A 13,810-nucleotide genomic window follows, 5' to 3' on the forward strand; every position below is an offset into this window, starting at 1 on the left:
TCATCACTATCTTTTCAGCTTATTTATTTATTTGAAACTTGCACACGAGCACCTTCTCACAGTGGTCACAAAGAAATATCCTTGTTCACAAAAGGATTATTCAATTTTATATGTGCACTATTTATTTATATTTAATTTTATTCACTGTTTTCCCAATCATTCACACTATGGCACATATATTTTAAAGTGATAAGGTGTCACTTAGAGGTAGCGCCGGGGCAACTTCTCTTGCACTTTCAATCTCCTGTGCACAGCCCTCTTCAGATCAACCCCCATATTTTGAAATCTGATTCAGGTCTGGGCTCTGGCTTGCCCTGTTCAAAACTTTAATCTTCTTCTGGTGAAGCCATTACTTTGTTAATTTGGATGTATGCTTTGAGTCGTTGTCATGCTAAAAGATGAAGTTCCTCTTCATGTTCAGCTTTAAGGTTTTGTGCCAATATTGACTGGTATTTGGAGCTGTTCATAATTCCCTCTACCTTGGCTAAGGCCCCTGTTCCAGCTGAAGAAAAACAGCCCCAAAGCATGATGCCGCCACCACCATGCTTCACTGTGGGTATGATGTTCTTTTGGTGATGTGCAGTGTTTTTGCACCAAACAGGTCTTTTGGAATTATGACCAAAAAGTCCAACCTTAGTTTCATCAGACCATAACACATTTTCCCACATGTTTTTGGGAGACTTCAGATGTGTTTTTGCAAAATTTAGGTCGGGCTTGGATGTTTTTCTTGGGAAGAAAAGGATTCCGTCTTGCCAATCTACCCCATAGCCCAGACATATGAGGAATACGGAAGATTCTTGTCACCTGTACCACACGGTACCTGCAGCTCCTTTGATATTGCTGTAGGCCTCTTAACAGCCTCCCTGACCAGTTTTCTTCTCGTCTTTTCCATAAGTTTTGGAGGGACGTCCAGTTCTTGGTGATGTCACTGTTGTGCCATATTTTTTCCACTTGATGATGACGGTCTTCACTGTGTTCCATGGTATATCTAATGGCTTGGAAAATCTTTTGTACCCTTCTACTAAATTATACCTTTTAACAATGAGATCCCTCTGAAGTTTTGGAATCTCTCTGCGTACCATGGCTTTTGCTGTAGGATGCGACTAAGAAAACGTCAGGAAAGACCTACTAGAACAGCTGAACTTTATTTGGGGTTATTCAGAGGCACGTTACATGATGGCAGGAGTGTTCCCGATTCTTACGTTAACATGAGTTTGAATGTGATTGCTTAATTCTGAATACAGCTACATCCCCGGTTATAAGAGGGTGTACACACTTATGTAACCAATTTTTATTTTTACTCCCCCCCCCCCCCCCTTAAAATATTTCAGTTTGTTTTTCAATTGAGTTGTACAGTTTATAGGTAACATTAAAGGTGGAAAAAGTCCTGAAATGATTTATCTTCATGTCATTTTTTTCCATCACAGAAACCTGACATTTTAACAGGGGTGTGTAGACATTTTATATCCACGCAACCATGCAGGGCTCCATCCACACTGGCATGTCATTCATTCCCAATTTAACATCATCCTTCGTGTTTGACAGCTTGTAGTTCCGAATGGACTGCGAGGTCACTGATGGGTGGCCTCCTAGTTCATTCACAAGCCCCGCAGCTTGTTAACAGCCAGTCCGTATGCAGGTATGAGCTGAAAGTTGCAGGGCTTGTTTGCAGGAGTCAGGCATTACACCGCCAATCCACTTATCACGGGTGCAATGCTTTCAAGGCTCCTTAGGGAAAATAAAATAAATGCACATTTTTTTCCTGCAAAAAATGTGTATCGATTTATTTTTTCCCAAAAGGTGAGATTTAACAGCAGTCTGCAGTGGGGCTTTATTTGTGGGCTCTGACTACATGACTTGGTTCTGTGCTTAAGTGATTGTAAGTCTCAGGTTTTTTCTTTTTTCTATTAAAATAACAAACATGTTATGCTTACCTGCTCTGTGTAGTGGTTGCACAGAGCAGCCCAGATCATCATCCTCCTCAGCTCGATGGCTGGAGTTCATGGCCCCTTCCTCCTGTTCAGGGCCCCCACAGCAACTAGCTTGCTATGGGGGCACCCAAACTGAGCAGCAGCTCCGTGTATTCATTCAGACACAGAGCCTCAGTTCGGCCCTGCACCCTCTCCCCTCACTGGCTGAGTTTTGATTAACAGCAGCGGGAGCCAATGGCTCTGCTGCCGTGTCTCAGCCAAGTCCCTGACGCATTCGTGGACATCGCTGGATCGAGATGGGGCTCAGGTAAGAATTAGGGGGGACTGAGAATGCATTAAAATAAAAAACCTTCTGCCGTTACAATCACCTCAAGTGTTCCTAAACCCAAGAGCCTGCATTCACTATATCTGGTCTCCCACAGTACATGGAAATGCCATTTTAGCAAATACAAAATTCTATACCTTTTCTCATCAGCAGTGTATAGCATTCTTGTGACTTCTATCAGTATCTGGCCGAGCACTGGTTAAAGCTTGTAGGAGGAGTTTTCATTCTCCTCTGACTGTCCTATGAGGCTGCAGGACCCATGACCCTCTGTCTGGACAGTGCCGATTTGCCCTGTGTGGATCACATGCACCCTCCCCCAAAAAAAAAAAAAAAAAAAAACTCTAGCAATACAAACCAAACTGAGCATGCCTGTCCAGAGTGTCTCCTAGGACTCTGCGCCTTCAGCAGATGGATTGAGAACAGTAAATGAAGGTCAGAGAAGACAGGTCAAACAGCCTTTTTTCACAATGTAGAGGATTTACCCCTTAAGTTCTACAGTGAGTATAACAAGATAACAAGCATGCTTTACTGCATATACAGACTGATTTTAAGGTTGTGGGTTTAGTAACAAATTAATGTATATCTGCCTCTGCTCTCCACTAGAAAACAATAAGCTTTTAAAAACACACATATTTCTAAAGTGATTAAAGCGGAGTCCCACTTCAAAGTGGAACTTCCGCTTTAAGAAGTGGTCCTGACCCCCAGACATGCCACATTTGGCATGTCTTTTTTTTTTGGGGGGGGTAACTAGTTTTGACCGGTACCCACTCCACTGCCGCTCGGGCCGCCTAGAAGGCTTGGGTGGAAGTTCTCCTCTCCCCCTCCCTGCAATCTTCTGGGACACGTCACAGGTCCCAGAAGATTACCCGTCCATTCAGGACACACGCATGCGCAAAGCACACCCGGCTGTGAAGCCGCATGCTGTCACAGCCGAGTGCCAACACTAGGGATGCTGGCACCACGGGGAGAGGACGGAGAGAAGCGAGGCTCCCCCCGGCCGCATTGCTGGACCGTGGGACAGGTGAGTGTGTGTTTATTAAAAGTCAGCAGCTACACTTTTTGTAGCTGCTGACTTTTATTAAACACAAAAGCCAGTGGAACTCCGCTTTAAAGCTGTAAAAAAGACACTGGGGTCTCTTTAGCTCAGGTTTACTTTTCATTTAAAAATATCAATGTGCTCTTTAAGTATCTGAACATTCTTCTACACACCACAAAAAATAAAACTATTAGATAGTTACCCTCCAAGAGTTGATGGAAATAGGAGACAGCAGCCGAATCCCATTCCCTACTTGGCCTAAAAGAAATACATCAATCACACTACGTGAAATGAAAGGTTTTGCACAGACATGAACATATACAGTGGATCCCCTTATCTGGATCTGTTAAGGGGTCATAAAAACATTCTAGCAAGAGTCCACCATCAAGCAGATACAGGAGGAGTCCTTTGTAGTGCATTAGCACATCCATCCCAGCAAGGAGTGTTGTCTCCAAGGGTTGGAGAGGCTGGATTCACCCCTTTTCTATGGATAGTGTAGGACCCACTGATAATGGGGTACTTTGACGCAGTGGTGGGCTTGAGCACGATATGGCCATATGGTGGGACTAAACCCCCATTTTTATTTATGGATTGTCTCCATATTTAATAGTCATTTCTTTTGCATGGTTGCGCTATTCTTTTTTAATATACATGTTGCTTGGTCCATAGCTGCACCGGCTTTAGATATACATGCTCAGGGTTTGCTCCCCCAATTTTTTGCTTGTTTATTATGTATTCGGTCTGACCAGACTTCTGTGGTTGAGCATCCCACCCCCCACACACACCTGTACTCTATCAGAGTCCACCATCAAGTAGATACAGGAGGAGTCCTTTGTAGTGCATTAGCACATCCATCCCAGCAAGGAGTGTTGTCTCCAAGGGTTGGAGAGGCTGGATTCACCCCTTTTCTATGGATAGTGTAGGACCCACTGATAATGGGGTATGGCCATATGGTGGGACTAAACCCCCATTTTTATTTATGGATTGTCTCCATATTTAATAGTCCTTTCTTTTGCATGGTTGCGCTATTCTTTTTTAATATAAAAACATTCTAGATGGAAAGAAAATAGAGAAGAAAAAAATATATTTTTTTATTTTCAATGAAAACAGTTTATTATATTATTTCTAATGCTCAAAGCTGACCTTCAAGCACATAGATGAGATACCAACAAGGGAGCTGTTTTGTCCTATCCATCCATATACACAGCTCTGCCACACAACAGCAGCTCTGTCTGGCAGGGCAGGAATGCTGATTTTCTATGCACTGCTCATTGTTAGCACATGCGCAGTGTAGCGCAACGGATTTATTCTCAGTGCTGCTTCTCCCTCTCCCAGTCTAAGCTGTTTTGTACAAGGACTGCAAGAGGTGAATACAAAGTGAAAGTCAAGTACAGTGGAAACTTGGTTTTACGAGCATAATTCGTTCCGGAAGCATGCTTGTAATCCAAAGCGCTCTTATATCAAAGCGGATTTTCCCATAGGAAATAATGGAAACTCAGAGGATTCGTTCCACAAACATTCATTATGGCAATACAAAATACAGTATAAAGTGTACTGTAGAAATAAAACAAATTAAGCTGAACTTCAAAATACAGTACTGTACAGTAAAAATAAAACAAATTAACCTGCACTTTGCCTTGACGTCACTTCCGGGTGCGGGCGCCGCTCGTATATCAAAGCGGCGCTCGCAAACCAAAGCAAAAAAATAAAAAATGTTTGCTCGTCTTTCGAGTTACTCGTAAACCGAGGTTCCACTGTACTTGCACTGCTTAACCACTTGCTCTGTAGTTCTACTGGGACAGGTCGGCTCCGTTACGCGAAACAACGTATCTGTACGTTGTTTCGTGTAGCAGTTAGTGGGGGCGTGCGTGAGTGCACACGCACGCGTTGATTGGCTAGAGGGGGAGCCAATCAGCGAGTCCAGTAGACGTGATGTCCACCGGGCACCTGCGATCGCTCCGAATGGAGACAGAACAGCGGCCTACCCAAGTAAACACGGCAGACCGCTGTTCTGTCAGTGATAAACACAGGGATCCGGTGTTCCTCCTATTTAGGAACACAGGTCTCTGTGTTCATCCATTAAGTCCATCCCCCACACCATTAGAAAGCAACCCCCCTAGGCATACACTTAACCCTTTGATCGCCTCTGGTGTTAACCCCTTCCCTGCCAGTGTCATTATTACAGTAACAGTGCATAGTTTGAGCACTGATTACTGCAGTAATGTCACTGGTCCCCCCCAAAGGTGTCAATTAGGTGTCAGATCTGTCCGTCACGTCGCAGTCCCGCTAAAAATTGCAGATCACCATTACTAGTAAAAAGAAATAAAAATGTAAAACCTTTCCCCCCAGTTTGTAGACGTGATAACGTTTGCGCAAACCAATCAATATACACTTATTGGGGATTTTTTTACCATAAATATGTAGCAGAATACATATTGGCCCAAAATGATGAAAAAGGTTTTTTATTGGGAATGTTTTATAGCAGAAAGTAAAAACATTTTTTTTTAAATTGTCGCTCTTTTTTTGTTTATAGCCAAAAAATAAAAAACCCACAGAGGTGATCAAATACCACCCAAAGAAAGTTCTATTTGTGGGGAAAAAAACAAATTTTATTTGGGTACAGCGTCACAAGACCAAGCAATTGTCAGTTAAAGTAACGCAGTGCCATATTGCAAAAAATGGCCTGGTCATTAAGGGGCTACTGGCCGGAGCTGCGTGACATCACCCCTGCGTGCCACCGGTCACCGCACATGGCTCTGAAGAAACGGCAGGGGCGGCCGTTACTTCAGAGCACATGCGCTAATGACATCATCGGCTGCAATCAATGTAAATATCTCTTAAATGGTGCAAGTTTAGAAGATACTTACAGTACCTATAGGTACAAACATTACAGGGGGGTTTACAACCACTTTAAAGCTGAAGTTTAGGTATGATGTTTATAACGTACAGTAGTTACATTAGTCCAGCTTGGACCAAGGTCAGTATGCAGATCTCATACCTGACCAATATCTGTAAAGGTATGATGAAAAAGAAAAACATTCCCCTCTGGGTGATCTATGTACATTGCAGGGATTTTAAACTTTTTCAACTTTTGTTAAAGTTTTCAAACTTTTTAAAAATGTTCAAACTTTGTTGCAGATTCCTAGAAGACATCACTGTTTGTTCCTCTGTGCTGAGTGGGTCAAATGGGAGTGGTTTCATAATTATATATTAGCTGCAGCAGAGCTCTAACGAGGAAAGCTGCTGGGCCTGCATCCCTTTAGACATGTTCCTATTGGGAGTATCTCACCAAAAATGACATGTTTGTTGCAGGGGATGCCAGAAATATGATTAGTATCTTAGTGCAGACTTCTGGGAAAATTGGTGAGCCAATCACACAAGCAGGAAATGATGTTTCTGGGGTGTGGTCAGTGTACATTCTGTGTACAGAACATCTCCAGGCGGCCATATTGTATTTTCAGAAAATTACAACAGCTGCAGACTGAAAAGGAAAGGTCATTTTTAATAACATTCAATTACAATATGATTTGTGTCGCAATTGTATACTCTGGATTGTTTTCTCTTTATTTGCTGATTTTTTTTTTCTGCAAGAAAGTGGAGTTACCACTTAAATTTTTTAAATAAATCTATTTATTCGTCGTACGTACGTATATATATATATATATATATATATATATATACACACACACACACACACATACATACATACATACATACACACACACACACACAATCTATTTATCTATCAAAAGTTTGGACACACCTTCTCATTCAAAGGAGTTTTCTTTATTTTCATAACTATGAAAATTGTAGAATCACACTTCAAGAGGTAGTCACCTGAAATGGTTTTCACTTCACAGGTGTGCCCTGTCAGGTTTAATAAGTGTGATTTCTTGCCTTATAAATGGGGTTGGGACTATCAGTTGTGTTGTGCTGAAGTCAAGTGGATACACAGCTGATAGTCCTACTGAATAGACTGTTAAAATTTGTATTATGGCAAGAAAAAAGCAGCTAAGTACAGGAAAACGATTGGCCATCATTACTTTAAAAAATGAAGGTCAGTCAGTCCGAAAAATAGTGAAAACTTTGAAAGTGCAGTCACAAAAACCATCAAGCGCTACAAAGAAACTGGCTCACATGCAGATCGCCCCAGGAAAGGAAGACGAAGAGTCACCTCTGCTGCGGAGGATAAGTTCATCCGAGTCACCAGCCTCAGAAATCGCAGGTTAACAGCAGCTCAGATTAGAGACCAGGTCAATGGCACACGGAGTTCTAGCAGCAGACACATCTCTAGAACAACTGTTAAGAGGGGACTGTGAATCAGGCCTTCATGGTAGAATATCTGCTAGGAAACCACTGCTAAAGAAAGGCAACAAGCAGAAGAGACTTGTTTGGGCTAAAGAACACAAGGAATGGACATTATACCAGTGGAAATCTGTGCTTTGGTCTGATGAGTCCAAATTTGAGATCTTTGGTTCCATCCACCGTGTCTTTGTGCGACTTAGAAAAGGTGAACGGATGGACTCTACATGCCTGGTTCCCACCGTGAAGCATGGAGGAGGAGGTGTGATGGTGTGGGGGTGCTTTGCTGGTGACACTGTTGGGGATTTATTCAAAATTGAAGGCATACTGAACCAGCATGGCTACCACAGCATCTTGCAGTGGCATGCTATTCCATCCTGGTTTGTGTTTAGTTGGACCATCATTTATATTTCAACAGGACAATGACCCCAAACACACCTCCAGGCTGTGTAAGGGCTATTTGACCAAGAAGGAGAGTGACGGGGTGCTGCGCCAGATGACCTGGCCTCCACAGTCACCGGACCTGAACCCAATCCAGATGGTTTGGGGGTGAGCTGGACCGCAGAGTGAAGGCAAAAGGGCCAACAAGTGCTAAGCATCTCTGGGAACTCCTTCAAGACTGTTGGAAGACCATTTCAGGTGACCACCTCTTGAAGTGTGACTCTACAATTTTCATAGTCATGAAAATAAAGAAAACTCTTTGAATGAGGTGTGTCCAAACTTTTGGTCTGTACTGTATATATACACACACACATTATCTATCTATCTATCTATCTATCTATCTATCTATCTATATATATATATATATATATATATATAACACACACATTATCTATCTATCTATCTATATCTATATATCTATATACACACATGCACACACTCACAGACCTATCCTCTACCAGTGGTAATTATATTATGGTAATAAACTCACCGAAAGTCCATTTTGTTCTGGAACACGTTGAAGCCGAGAGAGATTGGCTGGATCTCATGCAACCTAAATTTCTGTGCTCGAAAGGGAAGCCGATAATACTCTTCTATAGGGAATCGAATGCTGGATACACAGAAGCACATGCATAATGTTGGAGAATGTCAACAGACCAACATACAGACAAAAAAGACAGACCTACGTTTTATGTCACTTGGGGGCCTCTGCCTAAGACAGCAGTACAGGAGGAGGAGGAGAGTTTACAAGGATCAGGTACGGAGGATGGCTAGCGTTGAATTAACCTCCTGCCAAGCGCTCAGCGTACATGTATGTTGCCGGCTTGCTTCCGGGTTTTCGCACGCTTCACCCCCCCCCCCTCCCCGCCGCCGGCCCGTGTTGGGATTGGACGCGGCAGAAGTTTGGCAGCATCCTTCAGCCAATGATTTTAGCTGAAACCTGTAGCCAATCACACAGAATTCTGTGTTTACAAACACACTCTGTGTACACTGAACAGTGATCTGGCCAGATCAGCAAGTAAAAGCAGCACACATCACTTATTAGGCATACAGTTAACACCTTGCTTGCCCCTTGATGGTAACCCCTTCCCAGCCAGTGTTATTACAGTATCAGTGCCACCGTCATCAGTGACTTTCCCAGCCAGTGTCTGTTAGCACCAGATTGCCCGGTGTCACAGTCACATTAGAAGTCGCCAGCATTACAGTATAGCGTCAGTAGCTGCATAAATTCCAGTATACAGTGGATATAAAAAGTCTGCACCCCTGTTAAAATTTCGGGTTTCTGTGATGTGAATAAAAGAGACAAAAATAAATAATTTCAGAACTTTTTCCACCTCTAAGGTGAGCTATAAACTGTACAAACTGACATTTTTTGGTGGAGGGAATTAAAATGAAAAAATAAAATATGGTTGCATAAGTGTGCACACCCTTACACTAATACTTTGTTGAAGCACCTTTTGATTTTATTACAGCGCTCTTTTTACAGCACTCTTTTTAGGTACATGGTACATCTTGATAATATTTGCCCACTCTTTTTTGCAAAAACACTCAAAATCTGTCAGATTGTGAGGACATCCCCTGTGCACAGCCCTACTCACATCACCCCACAGATTTTCATTCGGATTCAGGTCTGGGCTCTGGCTGGGCCATTCCAAAACTTTAAACTTCTTCAGTTTATAGGTTACATCAAAAAGGTGGAAAAAAAGTTTTGAAATGATTTATCTTTGCCTCATTTTTTTACATCACAGGAACCTGACATTTTAACAGGGTGTGCAGACTTTTTATATTCACTGTATATATCATAGTCTGTAGATGCTATATCTTTATACATAAACCAATTATTTTACACTTACTATGATTTTTTTTTTTTATTTACAAAAGACATGTAGCGAAATACATATGGCCTAAATTTATGAAGAAATTCGATTTTTTTTATTAGAGGTTTTAGAACAAAAAAAAAAATATATATTAAGTTTTTTTTTTTTACAAAATGTTTGATCTTTTTTATTTATATAATAAAAAACCAACACAGTGGTGATCAAATACCACCAAAAGAAAGCTCTACTTGTGTAAAAAAAAAATTACATATTTAACTTTGGTAGTGTTGCATGACCAGCAAGTGCCAGTTAACCACTTGACCTCCGAAACATTTTGCCCGCTTCATTACCAGTGCATTTTTTTGCTATTCAGCACTGCGCTAATTTAACTGGCAATTGCACAGTCATGCAATATGGTACGCAAATTAAATTTACGCATTTTGTTTCACACAAACAGAGCTTTCTGTTGCTGGTATTTGATCACCACCGGGTTTTTTGTTTTGAAATATAAATGAAAAAAAAGATGGAAAATTTTGAAAAAAAAAAAAAAAAAAAAACTATATTTTTGTATTTTCTATATGAATTTCGTCCAAATGCATTCTGCTACGTCTCTGGTAAAAAAAAAAAAAAGTGTATATTTGCTTTGCGTAAAAGTTATTGCGCTTGGTATAGATACTGGAATTTTTTTTTTTTATACACTAGTAACAGCGGTAATCAGTGATCTAAAGTGGGACTGTGATTGTACGGCAGGCAATCTGACACTAGCTGACGCTGGCTGGAGGGTGGAATAATTTGACTGACGACATCAAGTGAAAAAAATACAGTGATCAGAGCGAATACTATACACTGTCACTGTATTAATGACACTGGCTGGGAAGGGGGTAATGTGTGCCTAATGTGTAACATGCGTGCCATGTGCTGCTTTTACTAAGCAATCTTGCGGTTTCTTTACCTGAATAAGAAAACAGCAAGATTTCCTGTCACTATTTTGGAGCTCCCATTCCCTTAAAGAGGGAGTAAACTCTAACTTTCTTTTTTTCCCTGCAAAGTAAATGCATATTATGTGACACTTATCTGCAACGAAGCCCGAGTTGTCCCTGCTGCATCCATCTTCACCCGTCCTCCTTCTGGGTCTGCTGACTCCGGCTGTATTACTGGCCGTAGCCGCGTGACGTCACTCGTGAGCCGCCAGTCACATCACGGGGCTCTGAAGAAACGGCACGGGTGGCCGTTTCTTCAGAGCGCATGCGCTGATGACGTCATCGGCTGCATGCACTGTAAATATCTCCTAAACGGTTGAAGTTTAGGAGATATTTACAGTACCTATAGGTAAGCCTTAATATAGGCTTACCTATTGGTTGGTAAAAGTCATTAAAGTGGGTTTACAACCACTTTAATTATGGATCTGATCATTGGCCAGAACCCACTGATCGGCTTTTGCTGTGACTAATTACAGTACAGCCGCTGAGGTGGTGGGCGCTCCTTAGCCAGAAGCGCGCGTCACGTATCAGATATATGATCCAGCGTAGGGAGGGCGCTTTGCTGCCGAAGACGCTTGTTAGGCAGTTGGCAAGCGGGTAAAGTAGCACATTGCTGAATAGCAACAAATTCCCTGGTCATGAAGGGGGTACATAACATACAATCTTGCGGAGGTCAAGCGGGTAACAGGATCAACAGTATTATAATAACAAGCATTTCAATTAAAAAAATGACAACTGTTAATGAATCAATGAGCTTTAACAAGAATAAACGTCATCCAGTTATGGTTTACATCTTTAATGTATAAAAAAATAGAACTATCCACATACTCTGACTTTCTGATGGGAGTAAACATGGCATGATCCAGCAGAAAACACTCAACCAACTCATCCTTCGCGCTGCAAGTGTCCGATTTCAGAACTGCCCGACACCAGCTCTTCAGTTCTTTACAGAACACCATACACATCTGCAAAAAGAACAAGATCCAAGTCATAAATATTTTGGAGTAAAGCAGGGCTTGACAAATTTTCCTGAAATCTAGGAGCCAGCTAAAAAAGTTAGGAGCCAGTTTTTTTTTTTTTTTTTAAAACAACCAAGCTTTAATTTTCAAAAAATAACGTACTAAATTTACACAAAGACGACTAAAACCCCGCTCTCCTCGATAGCGCAATCGGATGGAAACAGACTGTCTGTCTCTTTCCATCCGATGCCATCTGATCCGATCCAGGGGATGGATAGAAAATAGAACCACCATCCGTCTGTTTGGCAGACAGGATCAGATGACGGCAGATTACCGCTCCATGGAGGAGAAAGAAGGGTCTGATCAGGTCTGCCTGAGAAAGTGACAGGCAGACCTGATCACACAGCCCGTGTGAAAGGGGCCTTCAGCTGTGGCATGGCGATGAGGAAAAAAAAAAAAAAAAAATTATATAATTTTTTTTTTATAATAATTGAAAAAAAAAAAAAAAAAAATAGAAAAATAAAATTTTTTATAATTAAAAAAGAAAAAATTATTTTTTTTCATTTAAAAATTAAATAATTAATAATAATAATAACCACCACACTCCCTGTCCACTTACCTTTTAAGCCTGCAAAAAACGGAATTTTTGTAAAATCTTACCTGTAAAATTCCTTTCTCTGAGTCCTCCGACAGTCGCCGCCTCTTCATATTCGTCACATATGGGGTATTAGACTTTGCTCCGAAGGAGTAGCTAGGCAACAGAATATGTTAACAATAAAGCTTTAACATATCCCACCCTCAAGGGGTGGTCCCCTCAGTCAATACCCTCCTACTTCCTGCAACCATATCTCAGTTTTAGTGGAATAGCAGTAGAGTATACAATCAAACCCCAAAAGAGGGGCGGGGGCGGCGACTGTCGGAGGACTCAGAGAAAGGAATTTTACAGGTAAGATTTTACAAAAATTCCGTTTTCTCTTACGTCCTCCGACAGTCGCCGCCTCTTCATATTCGTCACATATGGGGACGTCCCAAAGCAGTGCAAACATGAGGGGTGGGAAACGCATCCGCGCCGAAAGGCAACGCAGTCTCCACATCAAAGAAAGGAACCTTACCAAAGGAAGGAAACCAGCTGGGCAACAGCAAAAATAAGTGCTCAACAGGAGCAACAACCCAGGAAAAGACAAAAAAACCAGGGGATACAAAACTTATCCCAACAGCCAGGAGTCCCCAACAAGGGACCCTAGGGAACAGCCGCACTAAGAACCTTGCGGCCAAAGGAAGCATCCGCCGATGCCTGAACATCTACTTTGTAGAATTTTGTGAAAGTGTGCACGGTCGACCAAGTCGCCGCCTTACACACCTGGGCTACAGAAGCCCCATGACGACAGGCCCAAGACGTACTCAGAGATCTAGTAGAGTGCGCCTTCACAGGCACAGGGGGAACCTTCCCCTGCAAAGCATAGGCCTGTTCAATGGTCTGCCTGATCCATTTGGCGATGGTAGAGGCCGAAGCCGCCATGCCCTTCCGAGGACCCTCTGGAAGAACAAACAAGGAGTCCGTCTTTCGAAAAGACTCAGTCGATTTAAGGTAAACCCTTATCGCCCGAACAACATCCAGAGAGTGCAATCTCACCTCCTTTGGATGTTTAGGCTTCGTGCACAACGAAGGCAAGACAATATCCTCATTAAGGTGGAATTCCGAAACTCGTTTCGGCAGAAAAGAAGGATTAGGTCGCAAGACCACCTTATCCAAATGAATAACCAGGTACGGAGACTTGCAGGACAAAGCCGCCAGTTCCGACACTCTGCGAGCCGAAGTGATCGCCACCAAAAAGGCGACCTTTTTGGACAACATAGACAACGAGATCTCCCTGATCTGTTCAAAAGGAGCACGTTGTAACACAGAGAGAACGAGATTCAAGTCCCAAGGGGGCAGAGGATCCCGCCTCGGGGGAACCAGATGCCGCACACCCTGAACAAAGGTGCCAACCAAAGGATTGGAAGCCACGGGACGTTGAA

General features: G+C 42.3%; 1 protein-coding gene across 1 annotated transcript in view; it reads right to left on the bottom strand.

Moving 5' to 3' along the window:
• The window catches only part of TDRD12 (tudor domain containing 12), a 146,052-nt gene that overhangs the window by 120,632 nt on the left and 11,610 nt on the right, over nt 1–13,810 (bottom strand). Inside the window, exons 3-5 of the mRNA XM_082271054.1 lie at nt 11,661–11,797; nt 8,526–8,645; nt 6,291–6,301 (exon numbers count right to left, since the gene is read on the bottom strand). Of these exons, the coding sequence (XP_082127180.1) occupies nt 6,291–6,301; nt 8,526–8,645; nt 11,661–11,797 (268 nt within the window). The remainder of the gene's footprint in view (nt 1–6,290; nt 6,302–8,525; nt 8,646–11,660; nt 11,798–13,810) is intronic.

The sequence above is a fragment of the Pelophylax lessonae genome (assembly GCF_965119305.1).
Source record: "Pelophylax lessonae genome assembly, chromosome: 10".
Lineage (NCBI taxonomy): Eukaryota > Metazoa > Chordata > Amphibia > Anura > Ranidae > Pelophylax > Pelophylax lessonae.